Below are 21,598 nucleotides of genomic sequence, written 5' to 3' on the forward strand. Positions count from 1 at the left end.
CTGCGGCAACCACAATGAGTTGGGAAAAGCAGATGCAACTTCAGTTATCAGGGTTAAGCTGTGAGCAAGCCCAAGAGGTTGCATTTAGCTGCTTGGACAGCATTTATCCTTCAAACAGCCTTTCCCCACCTAAAGTGAGCCTAAGGAAACTGCCTAGAAAACAAGATCTGTTAGAGTCCAGTTAAGGCCACAATGAAAAGCTCTCAAAATCTACATATAATAAACCTTTACATATAGTTGTTGCCATTCCCTCCTCTACCCCATTCCATTCAATAAATCTGCATGGTTGTAGATGGGTTCAAAGTTAAATTCCATCTCTAGTGTTACAGCATTCACATAAGAGATCTTAAATCAACTCTGATTACTGAAGAGTTATATTACAGGGAACAATGAACAAATAATAGTGTAAGCACAGAGCGTAAGTGAAGAGAGGTCAGGGAAAAGCTGAAAATGCAGGAGTTAAGATTGCTTGACATTTTTACAGTTAAAAACTAAGGAAAAATAAGGCCTGTCAAAATTCAAATTAGTTCACATCATTATTTTTTTTAACATCACATTCAGCTTAATCTTTACCCCTAACCTACAAGTGAAGATTTTGCCATTTAACCAGATAAAACCTAGAAAACCTGAACACTGCTTAAATCAAAATCAGAGTTTGGGTTTTGGGTGGGTTTGGTTTTGGCAGGTTTTGTTTGTTTGTTATGTGGGTTTTTTGTTTGTTTGGGGGTTTTTGTTGTTGTTTTTTGTTTGGTTGGTTGATTTGTTTGTTTTACAAGGGCCTGCACAGACAGGACAAGAGGGAATGGCTTTAAGCTGAACAAGGGTACATTTAGATTAGGTATTAGGAAAAAGTTCTCACTATGAGGGTGGTGAGACACTGGAACAGGCTGCCCGAAGAAGTCGTGGCTGCCCCATCCCTGGCAGTGCTCAAGGCCAGGTTGGACGGGGCTTTGAGCAACCTGGTCTGGTGGAAGGTGGCCCTGCCCGTGGAACCAGATGATCTTTAATGTCCCTTCCAAACCCAAACCATTCTATAACTGATCATTTTGAATTTGTATTTTCATATCCTCTGCCAAGGAACACTGTTTGGAATACGCTACAGAAACACATCAAAAAAACTGAAGCTTGTTTTTCTCCTTTTCAATACTTGGACTGCTTAATTTGCCCAATTTAAGCTGCTCCTTGCATACTTCAGGAAAGCATTACACAGGCTGAGATAAAGTCCTCTGTAATTAATGCCTTTGACTATTACAGGCAAAACAGAGATTAACAGCAAAAAGAGCCAAAACAGTCCAGGAGGGGTTATGCTACATTGCTCAAGTGCTTCCTGCTGTTGATAGCATCTGAACAGTATGGGAAGTATGGAGGAGGGGAGGCAGGAGGGGGGCAGAAATAGTCATTCAATTTGAAGAAAAGAGGACAACAGTAACTAATACCAGGACAGACTGACAGAAGAATTTAACCTTTAGAGCAGAAGCCCAAGAATTGCCTGGGAGGCTATCCAAAATTTTAAGCTCCAAAAGTCATGTCAATGACATCTACTGTCCTTCTGTGAGTTTGTCTCCTCTGCTTCATATGCAGAGCAATGAGCAATAACAACAAGGTGCTCCATAAAGAACCAATTCCTCATGCCTGTGAAGGGAAGGCACCTATAACTTTCTAATGGGCAAAGCTACCTTCATATATTACATTACATAACTCCATTACACTATTCCCCAACATTTGCTTTACTCTTTTCAAAAGGTTCATAATGGTTTTCTTCTTTTAAACTTCTTCAAACACAGCTGAGTTGCAAAAGAAGAAAATGTGAAAAGAAGAAAAAGAACTTGTGTTTTCTATTGCCCTAATTCTAGCTGCCTTACTCGTCCTTCCATTATTTCAGCAAGACATGTAACCTAGGTAAGATTACTTTGCCACTATCTCTTTCCACAGTTAACAGTTCTATCCTACAAAAATACCCTCTTGCAAGAGTTGATTGTTTTGACCATACTTTAATTCAATTCCCATCTCTGGACTGCCAAGGAGGTTAATTTCTAACAAGACTGGTAGTGTTTTTCCTTCACTGAGCTGACAGCCAGGGACTGGATTTAGGCCCAGACTCTCAAAGTTATTTAAACACCTTCAGTCCTCCTAGTGAAAATGACCTAAACCGTACTTGAGAGTTTAGTCCCTGTGTTCAAACAGGAATTCATGAAACTGAAAATAAGCAGCTTCCACTGCCAGTTAAAATTCAAATTTTTTAATTGCAGCCTACTGATAGCTCACAGTAAGATGGTATTTGACAAAAAAAAATGTTTTCGCTCCATTTTACTGTGGCAGAAATGAGAAGTGTGTCTTCTTAAAAATATGGAAAACTATTAGACCAAACTCAGCTGTTGATCACTACTCAGAACTTTCTGTACGAGTTGCAATCTATTCAGAAGATCCTGAGAGCTATTTCTTTCCATATGGAGTGCTAAAATTCCATATTACATACAATTCTCTGACATTTCTTACAAGACTCAAAGCAGTACTTAAATATACATCCCAGTTTCTAGAAGTCAGGACACATAACAGAGTTGCAGAGGTTGTGTTGAATATCTCTGACTGTCAGAATAATTTTGTTGCTCGCTCACAGTACCTCTGTACTTGGCTACCATTTATTCCCCTCCTGTGTGTTTTATAATGTGCTCAAATACAAATTCACACAACTTGTAATAGAAGGAACTATTTAAGTGAGCAACTTATGAATTCAACCTTAACATAGAGCAAATAGGCAATACGTCAACGCTGTCAAGTGAGGCGTTTCTTACCATACAGTTCATGGCAAAGTGATTGTGCTGTGTCTGAAGCTCCATTGCGTGGGGATGACTGGTTCCGATCTCAGTGTAGCTGTTCAGGAACAGACCTTTGTTGTGTGTAATCCAGTCAAACATCTACAACAAAATATTAAGGGGGGGAGAGGGAGTGGGGAGGAGGACGAATAAATCACTAATTTGTTATGATAAAAATCTTAGACAATGTGAGAAATCTGTGAACACGTAAGACAGAAATAGTCTAAGGCCATGAAAACAAACACAGCATTCTTTCTATTGTAAATTAAATTTTAACCACATTATTGCTGAAATCTGACTGTTCTGACCAAATATCTGAGGCTGTTAAGTCTTTAATATAGGTGTTTATCTCAACAAGCTACACTAAATTCATAATCATAAAGGCATAAACTTCATTACTACAAAGAAGTCATAGTAAACAAACAGGCTTGGAGCACAGCCCTGAGTTACCAAGCTTGTATGCTCTCTAGTGTCAGCATTTCTGGATGTCAGCAGCTTAGTAATTTACAATGGAAATGGCAACTCATGGGAATTAAATATAAATTCATTCTTGCTGATCAAGTATTTCAGCAGCAAGTTTAATATTTTTAGTTCATAACTTTACAGCAGATTTGATAACAGTTTTTCTATTGCTGAACAAATTTCAAAAACTATACTTGAGCACAGAGTTACACATTACCTTCTTCCAGACAGATCTGAGATTAAGTAAAAAGTAACTTAATATTCAAACAAACTTTAGGAAAGACCTTATCTGACAATGAAAATCAAGAGAGGTACACAAGTACAAGTGGCACTGGAAGACAAAGTTTTCGAAGACCCAGTGACACAGAAAATGTCTACGTTTAACACAACCTCCCCACAGCCTCCACAATGGTCTTGAAATATTTCTGTATCTCAGTTCCAAAGACCTTCTGACTCTCTGGATAATGCAAGAAGGATTGTTCAGGAAAAAATGGTAGCAGTAAGCAGTAAATACTCATTTAAAGATTTTTTTAAAAGTATGCTGGCTAACAGAGCAGTATTATTGAATCCATTATTCCACCCAGGTACATGACAGATCAAATTACAAGTAGAACACAATATGGTAAGGACTGTAAATCAAATAAAAAAGTTTTAATATCTCAGGACAACTGATCACATACTCCTAAAATTATCAATTTCTTATCTAGACTGCAGTGAAGAAGTTAAAACATTATTCAAGCCAGATAACTGGTCCTACTCATGACCACATTTCTCTAGGTAGTCTGACTTTACTGCCTTCTGCTACTTACACAACAATTCCAATCAGATTCCCTTCCATCTTGCCCCTTTTTTGCCTCTGTCCTGAACTATGAGAGCCCTCAGTGATATGGTTTAGTGGTGGTCTCAGTAGTCCTGGGGTAATGGTCTTTTCCAACCTAGTTGATTCTATGATCCTTCTCAGATTTTTTGGGCAAAGAGCTGTGAAAGTCCCCCAAAATGACCATATTTATTTCTCCCCACCTAATAACTCCTTTCCCCCCCCCCCCAACAGTCAGTCTAAGTTACATAGACAACTTTTAGGTGGGTAAATGAAGAACACAGATTTCAAATACAAAGTAAGCACCATCAAAATATTTTTTGTTCATGATGCAATAAAGAATACTATAAATAAGTGGATGGAAAGTTACTAAAAAGCATTTTGGGGCTGAAAGAGCAATACCTTGTCATTTTCTAAACTATTTTTAACTCTAAATTCACTTGAGCAGGTTTTTTTCAACTCTTTACATACCCCTACTATTTTCAGCTATACCCCTTCAGTAAACACTTACTTTAGAAAATTATTTCTTTTTCTAACACAGCAGAAAACATTGACAGTACTGTAAAGAAAGTCCCTGAGCAGAAATGGTAAGAGTAAGGGAAAGACCAGGGATGAAAAGACAGGAATAAGAAAGATAAAGCAGTAAGATATATGTGTGATCTGCTTTTACTCTTCCCCATGCATCTGCTTATGAGCACTGCTGGAGAGCAGGATACCAGTTTAACAGACCTTTGGTCTCATGCAGTTCAGGCATTCTTACATAAAGCACAGAGAAATCTGGAAAAGACCATACTTATCACTTCACTGCATAGTCCAGCTACTTCTTCTCCAAGAGAAAATCTCCCCACCCTTCCTTAAAGCTATTTGGTCTATGGTAACAAGTTAATAACGTGATTGTAAAAACATTCTAGATGAAAACAGATCTTATTTGAGCTCATCTATAAGTGCACTGCCTTACGCATTTCCTCTTCAAATTCCATGACAGTCAAGGGCTTTCTCATGTGAAGGGACAGGTTAGCCCAAAACATTCTGAGATCACTCAATCCCCTGTTAATGACATATGCACTGTCAAAAGTGATGCATCAGTTTTTAGCCTGGGACTTTAAATCCTTCATCAATGAAGCAGTTTCCTATGTCAGCCTCTTCAGACTTTGTCAGCTGCCTGTCACTCAAATCCCAAGGGTCACTCAAAAGGAGACCAATGTTATCCTTAGTCATCTATATTTATAAAGCATACAGCATTCATCTACACTGGATGCATGCATAAGTACCTGTCTGTAACAAAATCTTACCAAAGTAAAAGCTTCTAAGTCATTACCACTTAAAATTTTCTTTGGTGAGAACGGTATTCTTTACAGCTTAGAATTACTACCTCATCCCCTTTGCTCCAGAAGACTAACAGTCACTTCTCAGTCAAGAAATCCTTTATTTCTCATTTAAAAGGTTAGCGATTATAGATAAAAATTACTATTTGCAGTTATCCTTAGTAGTTCTTTCAAGTCCATCAAGCCGTGTCCATTTATACTCCCCTCCCCCAATTCCTTACCTTTTCAGCATCCTGCTCAAACAGCCTGAGCTGAAAACATTGGTCCAATTTCAATTTCCGCACATGCCACATCTGATGCAGATGCTGCCGTGTTGAGTGCAGCCTGTCCAGCATAGTGGATACTTTGGGTAAAAGGTTCTGTAAGTCTGCATTCCCTGACCCAGAGTTCTTTTTGGGAAAGCTATCACTGCTCTGTATCCGCTGGAGCAGCTTCTGTCCTTCCACATCAAGGTCCTCAATAGGTGCCTTAATGACTTTCTTTTTTAATTGTGAATGCTCCTCTATCATATTGCGAGCACCTTCCAGGTCCTGAGGCATTTCCTTTTTTGACAGTATATCTTGTAGTTCCTCCAGTCTGGACAGCATATGGGTTGCATTGCTAATATAGTCCTCAAAGGCAACTCTGATTTCTATCCACTCCTCATGGTTGTACTCCAAACAGCCATCAAATTCTGGGGTTAGCTGAGAAGGATCAACTACTTTGGTAAGGCCTTCCAGAGACACCATATTTGTCTAAAAAATAAAAATCAAAGTCTGAAAAATATGCTGTTACTGAAATTAATACCAAATTTTATTTCAAGTTTCTGTTTTACTCTTTGCAAGAGTTGGTAATTTTGCTCCTGAAGTTCACACGATAACTTCTCATAGACTTCTTCTGAAGTACTAATTCTGACCAGCCTCATGTCTTGCAGCTATTTCCCCAAATTAGAGAAATATTTTCTTTCTTTCTTACATCACTACACTTAAGGAGAAAACAGCAATCACTCTTTTGACTTCTGTTTTTATTAAGTTTTGACTTATGTATTGTAAAACAACAGGAGTATAACAGCAAGGTTCAGTTGGCTGTTTTCCTCTGGATGCTGTTATGATTACCATAGTGCAGACCAAGGCAACAAATATGAAACCTAACATTTTACCATTAGGGGTAAACCTCTTATTCCATCTTTCTCACACGCAGAAAAGGAATATAAATGACAACATGCACAACTACCCAGACTAATGTAATGAAGAAAAACACATTCCCTCTAGAATCACTGGCCTAATGTACCCCTCCTCTCACCTAGAACATAATTTAGCTGAGAGTTTTCAAGGTGCTGATTAGTAGTGAGCAAACATAAAGCCATGAAATAAATGTAATTTTGTATACCATAGGAGAAATTACCTCAAACTCAAACTTAGAGCTGCCAAAGTTAGTCCTCTGTTTCTGCCAGAAATTGTCTGGCTTGATTATCAGTGCAACATGAATACAACATGGAAAGGATTCCTGTAAAATCTTCAGCAGAGGCTTTATGGAGTCCCATTTTGACCCGCGCATATCTACAATGACGGTGAATCCTCGTTTACATACTTCCTCACTGCAGAAGAAAGAAGAAAAGGTTATCAAGCAAGTGTTACAACTTCAAACACAGCACTCGACTGCACCACACTGCCTAATAAACATGGTCTTCTCAGCTACACCCTAGGGTCTCATGGCTGACTAGCTGAAATGTACAACAGATCCCAGGTACCTATCAGGAAGCTTCTCTCATCCCTCTGCCAAATTCCTTGCGGGTGATAGCTTCACACCTGTTGCTGATTTGATAATCTTTGTCTCCTTTTTCATTTTAATTGTTTATATTAACAATGATTCATCTTCCAGTCTTGTTTCTCCTTCACCTTACCCATCAAACACAATTTACTGAAGCAGCAACATATAATTCATTTACAACTGACTCTTCAGAATACACTCATTTTACTGACAACCAATATTCATGCCTTTAATGACTGAGGGGGATCCTCTAAAAGACAGAAGATGGCATACTGTTCTTACCTACCACTTCTACAACTTTTTAAAACTGTCTCCGATATAGTCCATTACTATCTGAGAGTTAAAGAGTCTTTGGAGGGGAAAAAAAAAATACTGACAATTCCTTCTGTAACAGGATCAATTTGTGGAAGGTTAATGGATAAGGAAGCATTTTATGGCTGTGAAGAAAACCGCATCAACCTGTTACTGCAAATTCGCGCTCAATTTTACTGTCCAAAAGTCGACAGACCTTATACCCAAATTCTCTGGCAACTTTTTGAGAATGGCAGATTTAATTTCTTTTCATCAATACCTTTAGTACACCTAGTGCTTGCTGCTGATGAGAAGTGGCAATCACCACCAACACCAGAAATTTTTCTTCTGTTTCAGTGGAATTCGCTACGTGACTTTGTTAAGATGGAAAGTAATTCAAAACCAATGCATCATAGCCAATGGACTATCAAAAGGGACTGAATGTCCATTGTTTGAGTGCATGAGTCATTTTCAGGGATGTGACTAATATAAATGCAATTGTGGAGTCCATGTGGTGAGGTTTTCAGTGTCCAAGATGCAGGCAGCTTCACTGCCATACTTTACACAATCTCATTGGCCACATTATAGAAACATGAGTTATGACTGATACAGGAAAACAGAAAAGCTTCCAAAAGAAGTGATAATACAGATTATTTAGAAGAGGATTTCCTTTCAAACTTGAAAAAAAAACTTAAAATAACTAAAAAACACTAAACAAACAGAAAACCTCAAAATAACAACAAAAAACTGCCACTATTCTTAAAAAAAAAAAAAAAAAGAAGAAAAAAAATGAGATAATCAAGATAAATGTTGGCTGTCCCACCTGCCACAGAAATGCCAGAAATGGCAGCAAAAAATACACTGACTAGCTTGGAATACATTTAGACTACAACATAAGATCTTCTCACCATGGTGAAAATGTTTCCTAACAGCCTCACAGGATTAAAGGACAAAACCAACTACTGTTTCAAAGATACACCCATTACTGAAGAGTACATGCTATTACATGAGTGCTGCTCAGCCCACCCTTATCCTACCATGCAAACCGAGCATTGAATGAGGAGTGCTTGCCATGAGTTCACATGGTATATATATCTACTGGGATATAGAAAGTGGACTGGCCCCTCATCATGTGGTACAATGTAGATGTGTCCTCCCATCATGTGGCCCCATCATCTGACAAAAGATGAATCCCTTTTGGCCAAGGATCACAAAAAAAAGTTCTAGGAGGCTTCAGTCAGCCAAGGTCACCTGTTAAGGTAAACCTGAACTACGCTAATACCTGGTCTACTCAACACTGGTGACTTCAGTTTACCAATATTTTTAAATCAGATAAATTGTTAAATTTGTAAAATTGTGAGACTGAAATCACCTTAAGTGTCCAGATCTCTTGCCAAACAACTCGTACCTGTGAATCTTCAGCCATGTAGAGAAATAGTACTGCAATAGATAGTGATCAAAAAAAATTAACAGACTAAATGTTTGGGGCTATTTGTAACAGTTGGGCCTTCTTATTTAGCAAGTGTGCACGATCAGTCCCTAAAATATGACGTGTATGAAAACAAGGCTTGCTTTTAATAAAGCTCCCTTTATTCAAAAGCTTTGCCATGCTAGCAGAGATATAAAGCCTGCACTAACTTCCTTTCCATTTTAAATCTATTGATGCTAAACTAACATACATCTTTTTGCCAGAGGACCACTATACTTTGCCAGATTATCTCCAGAAAACTGTCTTGGGCATATCTGTTATTTACATGTCAAACATTCAAATGTGAAGTCAAAGTACTTTAGAAATAAAAATCTCAAGCCTAAGTACTAAACACTCCTACAATTCAAAGTGAAATAAAGACTAGAAAAATTACCAACAACTGCTCTTATGGCTATACACCCCATCAACAAGAAGTTACTTTAATGAAAACACTTTTGTCAATCGGAAACTGACCTCTGATTACATCAGGTGCAAAGGAGACTGCCTATAAATTAACACATGGCAGAAATACAGAAGATACTGCATTCAGGGATGTTGTCCATGGGATTTTTTTCAGCTATAGTGAAAACCGCTCCCTGAGGTTTGCCTGAGTGTCCTTGAGGTCACAGGCAAACACAATTTAAGCACAGTCAGCATTGCCCCAGTCTCCACCAAATGCTGGCATATTCTGAAATGGACCTGAAATAAGGGGTTTAAAACCATTTATGTCCCTCCTTTGTTCACTGCTAGGAACAAAGTTCTATGTGAACAAACTTTTTTACATATATATATATATATATATGCAAATACATAACTTGTTTAAAAAATACATATAACTTTATATGGGGTTTATATATACACATGCACTAGCACTGGATTTGACTTATTTTGCTGATTTATTTAAATAGCACATTGTAATTCATAGCTTAAATTGTTGATAATACAATGATACCAGTTATTTCAGTGATCTCTCCACAGGTTTATCTGAAACTTGTACATGCAACTTTATACATATCTCTTCTGATTATTCTTGTGCTGCACCGGGACACTGTAACTTACCTAATACAAAAAAACAGTTAGGAACCTTGTGCCGACCTCACCCCATACAAGACTTACTGTGATGACTGATGTACTGAAAGTTGTATGCGCAGTCTTCAGTACAGAAGACTGAACAGATTCAGTCTTCTAGATTGTGGATGTACTGCAACATAATCCATTTGTTTATTTATAGCTTCAGCTTATCAGACCGTCACTTACCTAGGAATACACGCTAGGTATGAAATTAGTCTTCTAAGGTCTTCTTGCCGTATTCTATCATGGTTACTACGAGCTGGAAAGGTTAGAATGGGACCTCCACGCTTATCTCTGCCACCTGAAAAATTGAACACGTTAAAAGACCCCACAGCATAACACCATTCTTGTTTGCTAATATAATCTTTGGAATACTTTTGGAAAGCCTCAGTCCTACACTGTATCATTAATACCCACTTAAAGAGGTGATATCAAACTAAATACCAGCACTGTCACTTAGAGACCATCCTAAAACTGAATTTTGGGAGTATCAATCAGCATATTGTCACAATTCCTACAATGAGGAAGTATCTGTCAAATAAAAATCTAAACAAAGATTAGCACAGCATTACACTTAGATATTACAGTCACATTCAAGTTTGACTGGCAGCATGACATCTCCAGCAATGGTGCTTTGTTATGTATTTAACCTTTGAATCAGCAATTGTACAGATTAAATTTAAATTCAATGTTACATTATTTTGTAGGCAAGTACTTAGAGAATACTCAGCACCCGCCACAACTAATGCAGCAGCCCAGACAGAGCTCCATTGAGAACATCCTCCCACCCAGGCGTCCAGCTACAGGTTGTACCCTGCTCTGACGCCAGTACAGCAACAGTGAGCATAACTCTGGGACACGCGCCTAGATAGAGGAGCTTCTCTGCTTTGTGGCAGAGCTCCAGGAGAAGGGGAGAAGGTTGAAGAGCATCAGGGAGCCCAAGAGAGACTACTGGAATGGCACCCTACCATCCTGGGGCACACGTCACAGGCAGACAGGACTTACGATATGGAGGATTCCCCATCCTTTCTCTGCCTGACTGAAGGGATGGGGGATGATGGTGACAAGTTCCTGCCCAGAGCAGGAGGTGCATCTCCTCTATGACTGCCCCACTTGCCCAGGTGGCTCTTGCATGATAGGTATGTGCCTTTGCAAGTGGAACCGAACAGTAATGAGGACCATAAAGAAAAAAACACAGGTCATGGCCATAGAAGACTCCCTCCTGAAGGGAACAGAAAGCCCCCTATGCAGACCAGACCCACTTACTAGGAAGTGTGCTGCCTCTCCCTGGGGCTCAGGTTAAAGATGTGAGGAGAAAGCTTCCTACTCTGGTACAGCCCTCAGATTATTACCCATTATTGATCTTCCAGTTATTTAGCAATGAAGTTGTAACACGAAGTCTGAGGGCAATCAAGACAGATTTCAGGGCCTTGGGATGAGTGGTTAAAGGAGCATAAGCATTGTTCTCTTCTATCCTCCCAGTTACAGAGAATAATGAAGACAGAAGCAGGAAGTGCCATCTGATCAAGACCTGGCTGAGCTGGCTGTCACCAGCTGGTTGATAAGGAAATTTTTTCTCATAAAGAAAAACTTTTTCACCAAAAAGGATTGTCAAAGCATTGGAACAGGCTGCACAGGGAGGTGGTAGAGTCACCATCCCTGGAGGTATTTAGAAGATGTGTAGTCATGGTGCTTAGGGACATGGTTTAGGGGGGCACTCGACAATGCTGGGTTAACAACTGGACTTGATGATCTTTTAAAAATATCTCTAAAAAGACAAAGGTCTCTTCCAACCTAAATGATTCTATGATTAACTTCATTACTAGCACAGAGTTCAGGCATATAGTATTTCACACCAAAAGTTATACCAGATGAGTAGATGGATACTATTTAAGCATTTAATTTCTAATTTTTTATACTGTTCTCATGTGCAGATTCTGAATTGTCATAGTTTTTAAGTTTGTTACCAATGCAGGGAATTCTGAATTCACTTAATATGTAATGCAGAAAACCTGGCTTTTAGCAGTTCCCCTCAAATGTATTTGCACAGAACCCTTCAACTGCACTACTGATTTAACTTGGTGTAGCTGAACAGTAAAATGCTGTTTTATATCCAGTACCTTCTAGTGACCACAAAATGTTGCTATTACTAAATGCCAAAGTCAAGTCAGTAGGATGTCTTTATCACCTGTAGTATAATACTGACACATTCTTACAAGCTAAAATTCCCGTGTATGTTCTCAACTACAGATGTGTAACTGTTTTCTCCTGTTCCATGGAAACTCAGAAAAACAGTATCATCTGTCCTGAATGATTTATCATTGCAAATCAGTGTTGCTAAACAAAGTATAAGAAAACCATAAACAAACAAACCCCCCCAAAAACAAATGCAAAACCAAACCAAAACAAAAACCTTTAGAAAGGAAGACCAAAAGCAAATTAACGAAACCAAGCACTCAAAAATTCATCACTGTCCTCCCCAACATAGTCTGTGTGTGCTTGCTTGAGACACCAAGCCAAGCTGTCAAGGTATCCAGCGATTTTTCTACACTGGACATGTTGCCCATGAGGCACTAAATGAAACTCAGAAGAGGCAAAAGCATTTTTATCAAGCTGAAATGCCAGACACCTAAACTTAAAAGGAAATTAATATTCTTATTAATATTCTTAAGAGGGTTACTTTTCATGACCCTCCTAAGAGGAACATGAGAATAAAAACAACTGAGTTGTCCCATTCTAATGGAGAGAGCCAAGTCTGGTCTTGACCATCCTGTCCCAGCTGCTGAGCAGAGAGCTTTGATTATTTATAAATAGCAAGTGACCGGATAAAAAGAAGACAGAATCCACAAGAGCCAGCACTGAGATTCCAAGAGCCCAGGCCTCTGCTCAGCTCCAGAATGATCAATGGGCTCCAAAGCTACCAAGCTTAGCTGAAAGTCTGCTGCAGCCCTTTACACTGTCCTCAGCATGCTTCAAGTCATCAGCTACAGATCTTAAAAATTTACAATTTGACTGCTAAATGCTACTGTTTCCAACCCCCCCCCAAAAAGTGCTTGATAGCTCAGGGTGGAAATTCTTCTTTAAAAAGCAGGAGCTAGCAGTACCAGGGAAAAGCATGACCTGAACTGTCTATAACACTGAGCATTTCAAAAAAATGCCTTGTTACATGCAATCACCTCTGATCAGTCTCCAGGCCTCTTCCAAACAGAAACTCCTGTATCATGCAATTTCCAAACACAGCACGGGAAAGAAACCCATATTCTTTATGTCATTTTAGATGTCACTTCAGCTGACTCTCAGTTCCACATGCACCTCAGACAAAACCAATTCTTAAAATATGGTGCTTAAATTTCTGATAAATCATGTACTGAAATTTCTGTACACTGGAGACAAAGTCTGTTGCACAAATTTCAGGGCAGGTCTAGATAAGTAAAGAAGAAATCAACACAGCCTTCATTTTTGGTGAAAAGAATTTCACTATCCAGTCTTAAATCAGACACCAAAATTGTAAATATTGAGTAAGTCAGTCCCTAAGACCTGTATTTTTTTTTAAATAAGCTATGCTGAAAGCTTTTTTAAGTCTTTTTCAATAAATAACTCTCATTTCCTTTGTTCCTGATACTCCTTTGTCATACAAAACCAGGAATGTTAAAAGCAACAAGGTATGAGGCACCAGGTGGGAACTTCCTGTGTCACAATACTTTATCCAACACAATCCCCTATTTGTCCTGGTTTAACAAAAACATATGAAGCTACTACTTTCATTAGTAAGACTTCCAGTTTTACTTCTTTTTCTGTACCCCCCCAGAGTACTGAGATACTCTATCTATTTATGCCAAAATGTGTCATATGCACAGCTGATCAACTCACATGAGTCATCCAACATTAATCACTTCTGTCTAGTGCACATCACTAGCACCAGTCTTGTCAATGGTCTCCGAACAGCACCAAAATCCAACAGGACAAGTAGTGCAGTTTTTTCAGCAACTGCCTTTCTACCTAGTTTCAAAGGGCTTCAGTAAAGCTAAACAGTGGGATGTTCGAAAAGCAGGAAAGCCTTTCAAGATGTTTCCTCATATGAAATCAAGATAATTGCAGCTTGCAAGAAAATGCTCTCTTCACACAAGTATGTGTAGAGATGTCACAGTATCTGTACTTCAACAGACTTCAGTTTTAACTCAATAAAAAAATAGCATCCACGTTTCTAGTCATACTTCATGGTTATATGAAGGCAAACCTTCATCAGCACTACAATTCATAAGCATAAGTTCCTACACTACCAAGGAAATTTGCTCTAGACAGTCTGTTATATCACTCATTACAGCTGTCAGGACCTCTTAAAAAAAATAAAAAAATCTTTTTTTGCTTTTCACCTCTGCTTGACTCAGCAGAATGGACAGGATGAAGTACTGTGAACCACATACTGTACTTGCGAGCATCAGCATCTACGCACAGTAAATCTCTAAGGAGTGGAATTTCAGGGATCATTTTGTATGTTTTAATATTTACAGATAAGAGCTTTATTTTTTGAGTTCTTGACAAATTATTTAACAAATATATTTAACAAACCCTTTCAAGTATGAGCCTGTCCTCTAAATTATCTGACACTAATAATATGGCAAAGAGAATTGTGTTTAATCCCAATATATTTGGAAGTACTTACTTCAGAGAGTCACAAAAAATGCAATTCACAAGAATAAGCATCTCAAGACATCATTCCATCAAGTTATGTTACTTAGCAAGTAACTCTGCAAGAATATGTTGCTATATTCATTCATCTAAACCTCATTTTTAAATCTTATACTATTCCTCGTTAAGGAGCCCACTTTAAGGTATATGCTGGAGATAGCTAAAACTAGATGGTAACTCATTTCACCATGAAGATAGTAAATATGTTTAGAAGATATGCAGTGAAATTTGACTTCCGCAACAGATATTTCTCCAGTACTTCAGATATACCAGTAACAAAGCCATCCCTGTAAAGCAGAAATAAGAGAAGGAATACGACTACAATATGGCAGATTGTTCTACATTGTTCTAAATAATGTTGTTGGATATGCAGGGAGGACAGGACATGACCGGGACGACAACAAACAGTATGTTCCACACTCAACAAGATACTTATCTTCTTTATTACACGTCTTTTCACAATGCTCATGTTATGTTTGGGACAGCCAAATGGAACAGGTGCTACCCTAGCCATCCATGACATTTGTAATGATATACAAAAGTACTTAAAATACCATTTTATATGTGACTAGCAACAGACATGCATTCCACAACACAAGAAAATAACTGTACCTGAAAGGTATGCAACCTTTTCCTTTAGAATTGGCAATACTTCCATAGCCTTCATTTCATCATTTTTGCGAAACCCTGAAGAAAGGGAAGACAAGATAATTAGCCAGAAATTCAGACAAGGCCAGTTTCTACATTTAATGAATGTATTGTAAAATATTTACCTTTGGAACATAATCTGGATGTTATGATTACAAGAATCAAGGTAATGTTATGATAAAAAGTTGGAAAAAAGTAAACTAAACTTTTAAAACATATTAATGAGCAAGTCATTGCTTTGACTAGCTTAAGACAAATTGCATGGTCTGTTAGAAAACAGTAGAAAACAGGATACTAGAATTAGCCTTTTCAATCAATAAATAAAAATTAACAGTTGCATTCTGTTGCTTTTAATTCCACTTTATGTGCCAGCAGAGACAAGTAGTATCAACCTAATAACAGCAGGTACCTTTAAAACAATTACCAGTCAAAAAACTCCAACCCAAAACCCAGCAAAACAAGACACAACCAAAACCCCCTAAAATTTCCGGGCCTCCCAAAAAAACACTGCACAAAAACACCTACAAAAAATCCCCAACAGTATTTACACAAAACTTTCCTCACGTCACTTTTGTGAGCAGAACTGGGAGATAAAGCTCTCAATTGTGTCTTTTCTGCTGCCTGACCAGAGCAGCATTTTTTAACAGAGAGCACATTTTGTCATGTTAACTCTATATACTCATGGAGTTTGAAAGGATCCCCAAGGTGAGTGATTACAGTCAGTCTTGCAAAGCAGCACACCACCTGCTTGTCCCTCCTACCTACTTCCATTACATTTCTGTGGACAGATTCTAAACTTCTGCCTTCCTTAACAAATGAGATTCAGGGAGCATTTTATATTCCTTGCACTCCATATTAACCTGTACAATACAAAATTATCCCTTTGGGGCCCATCTTGTTCGTATTGCAAAAATTGGGTGGTTATGTACCCACACTTCAACTAATTCTGTGGTCCTTCCCACTCTCCCTGTATTCATGTGCGGTTTCTTTTTAAATCTCATTTCTGAGCACAGTACTTCTTTTGGGGTAAGAGGGAAGTGCTCACTTCTCTAACACTGTTGAAGCCCAGAAGTGCTGTTAAGTAAGACAGCCCAAATAGCTTGCTACAAAACAGTCGCTGTACTCCTTAAAAGCAACAGTTTAGTATTTAGAAGGTAAAATAAGCTTAAGTATTTATAGTTTCAGGGAAATCTTGCAAGACCAAGCTCTTGTGTATAAGTTGCAGTCTCATCTAAAATACGTTGTTCCTTCTCTGTGCCTCTAAAGACGGCAGCAGAAGCTGTCACCGATGCCCAGCAGGGAGGTCACCATTTCTCTTCCTCCTCAAAAATACCCAAATGTTTCACACCCTTTTGTCTCAGGCTCTGAGCTTGAAGAGAAGAGCTGTGCACTTCACAGCTAAAACATCAAGTACTATAAGCAAGTTTAATATATTTAACTTACATCACAGGTTTTCTATTCCAGCCAGCAATACTGAGACTTCTCTGCCACTACAATATCTAGGTAGGGACACTACCCTTCAAAAGAGACCCGGGACACATAAAACAGAGTAAAGAGACAAAGATGGCCAGGAGTTTACATGTCATAAACTATGAGGAAGGACTAAATCAAACGACACTGTTTAGTCTAGAAGGCCTCAAAACACAAAGTCTAGTGGTGGCAAAAGGAAGTTGGCTAGAATTACAGTGAGAGGTTTACTTTAGGTGGCAGAAGTTTTGTAAAGGAGAAAACTGTGAAGCGGCACAGGGGATTGCCTGTGGAAGACTACAGATTATCCATGATTAGGGATTTTTAAAAAATGCATTTAGACATGTATCTGCCAGCAATAGGTGCTGCCTCTAGTTCACTGTAACTGAAGTGTTTGCCCAGGACATTGTCTCAGCACACACAGAGATAGCAAACAAAAGAAAACAACAAACCATAGAACCATAGAACGGTTAGGGTTGGAAAGGACCTTAAGATCATCTAGTTCCAACCCCCCTGCCATGGGCAGCCACACCTCACACTAAACCATGCCACCCAAGGCTCTGCCCAACCTAGTCTTGAACACCGGCAGGGATAGAGCATTCACAACCTCCCTGGGCAACCCATTCCAGTGCCTCACCCCCCCTCACAGGAAAGAACTTCCTCCTTATATCCAATCTAAACTTCCCCTGTTTAAGTTTTAACACATTACCCCTTGTCCTATCACTACAGTCCCTAATGAAGAGTCCATCCCCAGCATCCCTATAGCCCCCCTTCAGATACTGGAAAGCTGCTATGAGGTCTCCACACAGCCTTCTCTTCTCCAGGCTGAACAGCCCCAACTTTCTCAGCCTGTCTTCATACAGGAGGTGCTCCAGTCCCCTGATTATCCTCATGGCCCTCCTCTGGACTTGTTACAACAGATCCATGTCCTTTTTATGTTGAGGACACCAGAACTGCACACAATGCTCCAAGTGAGGTCTCACAAGAGGGGCAGGATCACCTCCTTTGACCTGCTGGTCATGCTGCTTTTGATGCAGCCCAGGATACGGTTGGCTTTCTGGGCTGCAAGCGCACACTGAAGCCAGCTCATGTTCATTTTCTCATCGACCAACACCCCCAAGTCCTTCTCTGCAGGGCTGCTCTGAATCTCTTCTCTGCCCAGCCTGTAGCTGTGCCTGGGATTGCTTCGACCCAGGTGTAGGACCTTGCACTTGGCATGGTTAAACTTCATGAGGTTGGCATCAGCCCACCTCACAAGCGTGTCAAGGTCCCTCTGGATGGCATTCCTTCCCTCCAGTGTATCAACCAAACCACACAGCTTGGTGGCATCGGCAAACTTGCCAAGGGCGCACTCAATCCCACTGTCCATGTCAGCACCAAAGATGCTGAACAACACCGGCCCCAACACTGATCCCTGAGGGACACCACTCATTACTGTTCTCCTTCTGGACACTGAGCCACTGACCACAACTCTTTGTGTGCGGCCATCCAGCCAGTTCTTTATCCACCAAGTGACCCATCCATCAAATTGATGTCTCTCCAATTTAGAGACAAGGATTTCATGTGGGACAGTGTCAAACGCTTTGCACAAGTCCAGGTAGATGACATCAACTGCTTTACCGCTGTCCACCATTTCTGCAGCCCCATCATAGAAGGCCACCAAACTGGTCAGGCAGGATTTCCCCTTAGTGAAGCCATGCTGGCTGTCACCAAGCACCTTGCTGTTTTTCATGTGCCTTAGCATGCCTTCCAGGAGAACCTGCTCTAAGATTTTGCCAGGCACAGAGGTGAGACTGACTGGGCTGTAATTCCCCGGGTCATCCATTTTCCCCTTCTTAAAAATGGGGGTTATATTTCCCTTTTTCCAGTCATCAGGAACTTCACCTGATTGTCATGATTTTTCAAATATGAAAATCATCTTGCAGCCACTGATCAGTTTCCTGCTTTTCCATGAATACCATAAAGCAAAAACAAACCCAAAATTAGATACCTGTTCTCAGAAGGGTTGACCAGGAAAACTGGTTCCTTGGGTAAGCATGCTGCATGAAGTGTTTCTACACAATGGACAATATTTTGCAATTACACAGCAACTCCAGACTGACAAAACAGTGGAGGCACACAGCTATTCCTTAAACAAGAGTCTAAGATAGCTCAAAGGAATGCCTTGTATTATTCCTTCCTTTGGAGTACTGGCTATAGGTTATCAACCTTTTACTTTAAATGCCTACAGTTTTGTTCCTACTAAGTTTTCATTTAGTATGGGCTAAAGCTTAAAATAAGACTTCAACAAAAACCGTGGACTTAAAGAACTCCCAAAAGACAGCGAATACCTTTTTCCATCTTAAAATACTTGGGCTTTAGTTCTCTGCATACAGGCACATTTCCAGAGTTAAACATTTTTTAACATGCTTTGAGCCACCCTAAGCTTAATGCCAATTTAGCACGCTCAGCTTTCATATAAACCATGGCAACTCCTTTTCTTTACAGCAAATTTAGAGGTAGAAAACACTTTTTCCTCACCTAAAGAGCATGCAGAAACTAGTGCTGTTCTTTGCTGTCTATTTTAGCACAAAATTACCCAAGACACTGTTGTTACCACAACTTACTTGCTCAGATTTCTAAGCCTTTAAACTATTTCACCTCAGATGATGCACAGTAGCTGCACATTTTATTTTGCCTGTGGCATATAAAAAGCAAGAAGCATTTAGCTAACATTTCTTTGACTATTAAGAGGCTGCTCAAGGTAAACACCCTAGCAAATACATTAGGGCTTGGCTCGTGTTCTGGATCTGCATATCCTTCAGGATGACTGCCTTGGATTATCATATTCCTGTTGCTCTGAACAGCCAATTTTCATTCCAGTTCTGCAGTGTTAAAGCATAACTGAAAAGACTGTGGGGATTACAACTGATGAAAGAATGCTGGGGAGCAGAGAGGGTGAATACAGCAAGAAACAGAGCTCCAACAGAGCAATAATAACACAAAAAGCGGTAATAAAGCAGGTTTTAAGGGCTTGGGGTGGGTCCTCCCCTCCCTTTTTAAAGCCCTTCCACCACAGAACATTTGCTACTATGAGGATTTCATAAAAAAAAAAAAAAAAAAAAAAAAGGAAAATTAAAAGGCATTTGCCGCACTCAAATGAAATGCCATAAATATCTGCACCAATCTCTCCCTACACAGCTCCCAGCCTCCGCGCCAGCCGGCTGCATCACATGTTCCTGAGGGTGATGTCATCCTTTCCCGGCCGGCCGGCTGCAGCTCCTGCGCCGCGGTGCTGCGGCAGTGCCCGCAGCCCGGCACCCACCACGCCGGCAGCAACGGCGCCAGCAGAGGTGCCGATGGCAGACCCGCTCCCAGTGGGGTGGGCTCAGCGGAGGATCACAGCCCAAGCCTGCACTTGGCAAGTACGGACTTCAAGTGGGCTTTCATTCCTGTGGCACACTCTTTTCAAAGAGATGTGTGTGCATGTATGGCACATATTTGTGCTGCTCCTTTCACTATCCACATCACCTAATAAAGCATTTTTATTTGCAAAACGTGGGGTTTAATAATAAATCCTACACTAGCATCTTTTAAAGACAATTTTAGTCTTAACTAGGAAAACCACCCTTAGTATTTTCAATACTTATTAAAGGAATATTAATTTTACAGTTTTGCATTGTTAATAGGTAGTATATGCCCTTCTATTATCATACAGACACTTTTCCCTAACTACCAGTCAAGAGGAAAGAACATCACATTAAGCTAATTAATATTCAACTTCAGTAGGTTAAGTAACATCTGACTAAGTAGTCCAATTTAAGAGGGCTTCCCCCTGCCCCATGAAGCTTTCAGGATTACACAATCCCAAGTTATATACAACCTTCTACTAGAAGTCTGTTATTACGGAGTAGTTACTGAAATATTCTGTCATATGACTAAAGATCTTTAAAACATGCAAACAAGAAAGAAACAAAGAAAGCCACCTAAACTTTTCACACAGATATCTGCACTGGAAAACAAAGAAGTCTTTCCCACAAACACACCATCTCCTCTTTGCCCCCACAACTTCAGAGCCAGAAGACACCATCAGCCAGCCAAATTTTAGAAATTACATTGTCTGTACTAACCCTTCTTCTCATGCTGTACAAAACTAACATTTTGCTGCAATGTATTAATTTATCCAGGTTAAAAGACCCATGAAAAAAAAAAAGCATTCCTGGGTAGAGATATTGCCCCTAGGAGGTTTCCGAGGTCCTTTATCCAAATGGCCAGGAGAGCCCACTCTCAGTTGGGCTGCAAGTTGTTGTCAAATCCCAGGGCGAAGACCTGGCTGCAGAGCTGCATATCCATCTGCGCTGGCGGACGAGAGTAACCCAGTATAAGGGGCCACCTTCTGCCTGGAAATCAGAGCATTCCTTTACTTCTAGTGCTCCCCTGGCTGCCCAGCTTGCTTAAACTTCCCATGGACACTGAAATACAGCAAACAAGTCACCTTTACAGCAGGAACAGAAACTGGGTACCCTGTAGGGTAGTTCATGCATCCAAGCCAAAGACTCTGTTAGTCTAGGGCTGAGGCACCCTTGAGGCACAGGAAACAAGGTAACAATCATTTTGCACTGCAGTGATTAGCAACTAGTCAGCCACACAGAGTGAGCAGACAAAATTGCCTTAAATGCATCTTTTAAGTTAATAACTTGATTACACAACTGCAATACAAAACATTAGAAACAGCTTCCCCAAAGATGCACTGCTACCTCAGGAACATAGAACTGTTACTTTGAAAGTATTTTCAGTGATAGTCATTGTTCAGTTATAG

At 39.8% G+C, this 21,598-nt stretch overlaps 1 protein-coding gene across 3 annotated transcripts in view; it reads right to left on the minus strand.

The window, feature by feature from the left end:
- Positions 1 to 21,598, minus strand: part of TRIO (trio Rho guanine nucleotide exchange factor) — a 241,115-nt gene that overhangs the window by 153,804 nt on the left and 65,713 nt on the right. For all 3 annotated transcript variants that reach the window (XM_061346723.1, XM_061346724.1, XM_061346725.1), the window contains exons 2-6: positions 15,298 to 15,372; positions 10,183 to 10,297; positions 6,801 to 6,993; positions 5,639 to 6,151; positions 2,793 to 2,915 (exon numbers count right to left, since the gene is read on the minus strand). In XM_061346723.1, coding sequence (XP_061202707.1) covers positions 2,793 to 2,915; positions 5,639 to 6,151; positions 6,801 to 6,993; positions 10,183 to 10,297; positions 15,298 to 15,372 — 1,019 coding nt within the window. The remainder of the gene's footprint in view (positions 1 to 2,792; positions 2,916 to 5,638; positions 6,152 to 6,800; positions 6,994 to 10,182; positions 10,298 to 15,297; positions 15,373 to 21,598) is intronic.

This window comes from Neopsephotus bourkii, unplaced genomic scaffold (assembly GCF_033783945.1).
Source record: "Neopsephotus bourkii isolate Nb327-2 ecotype Australia unplaced genomic scaffold, CSIRO-AGI_Nbou_v1 NB_272, whole genome shotgun sequence".
Classification (NCBI taxonomy): Eukaryota; Metazoa; Chordata; class Aves; order Psittaciformes; family Psittacidae; genus Neopsephotus; species Neopsephotus bourkii.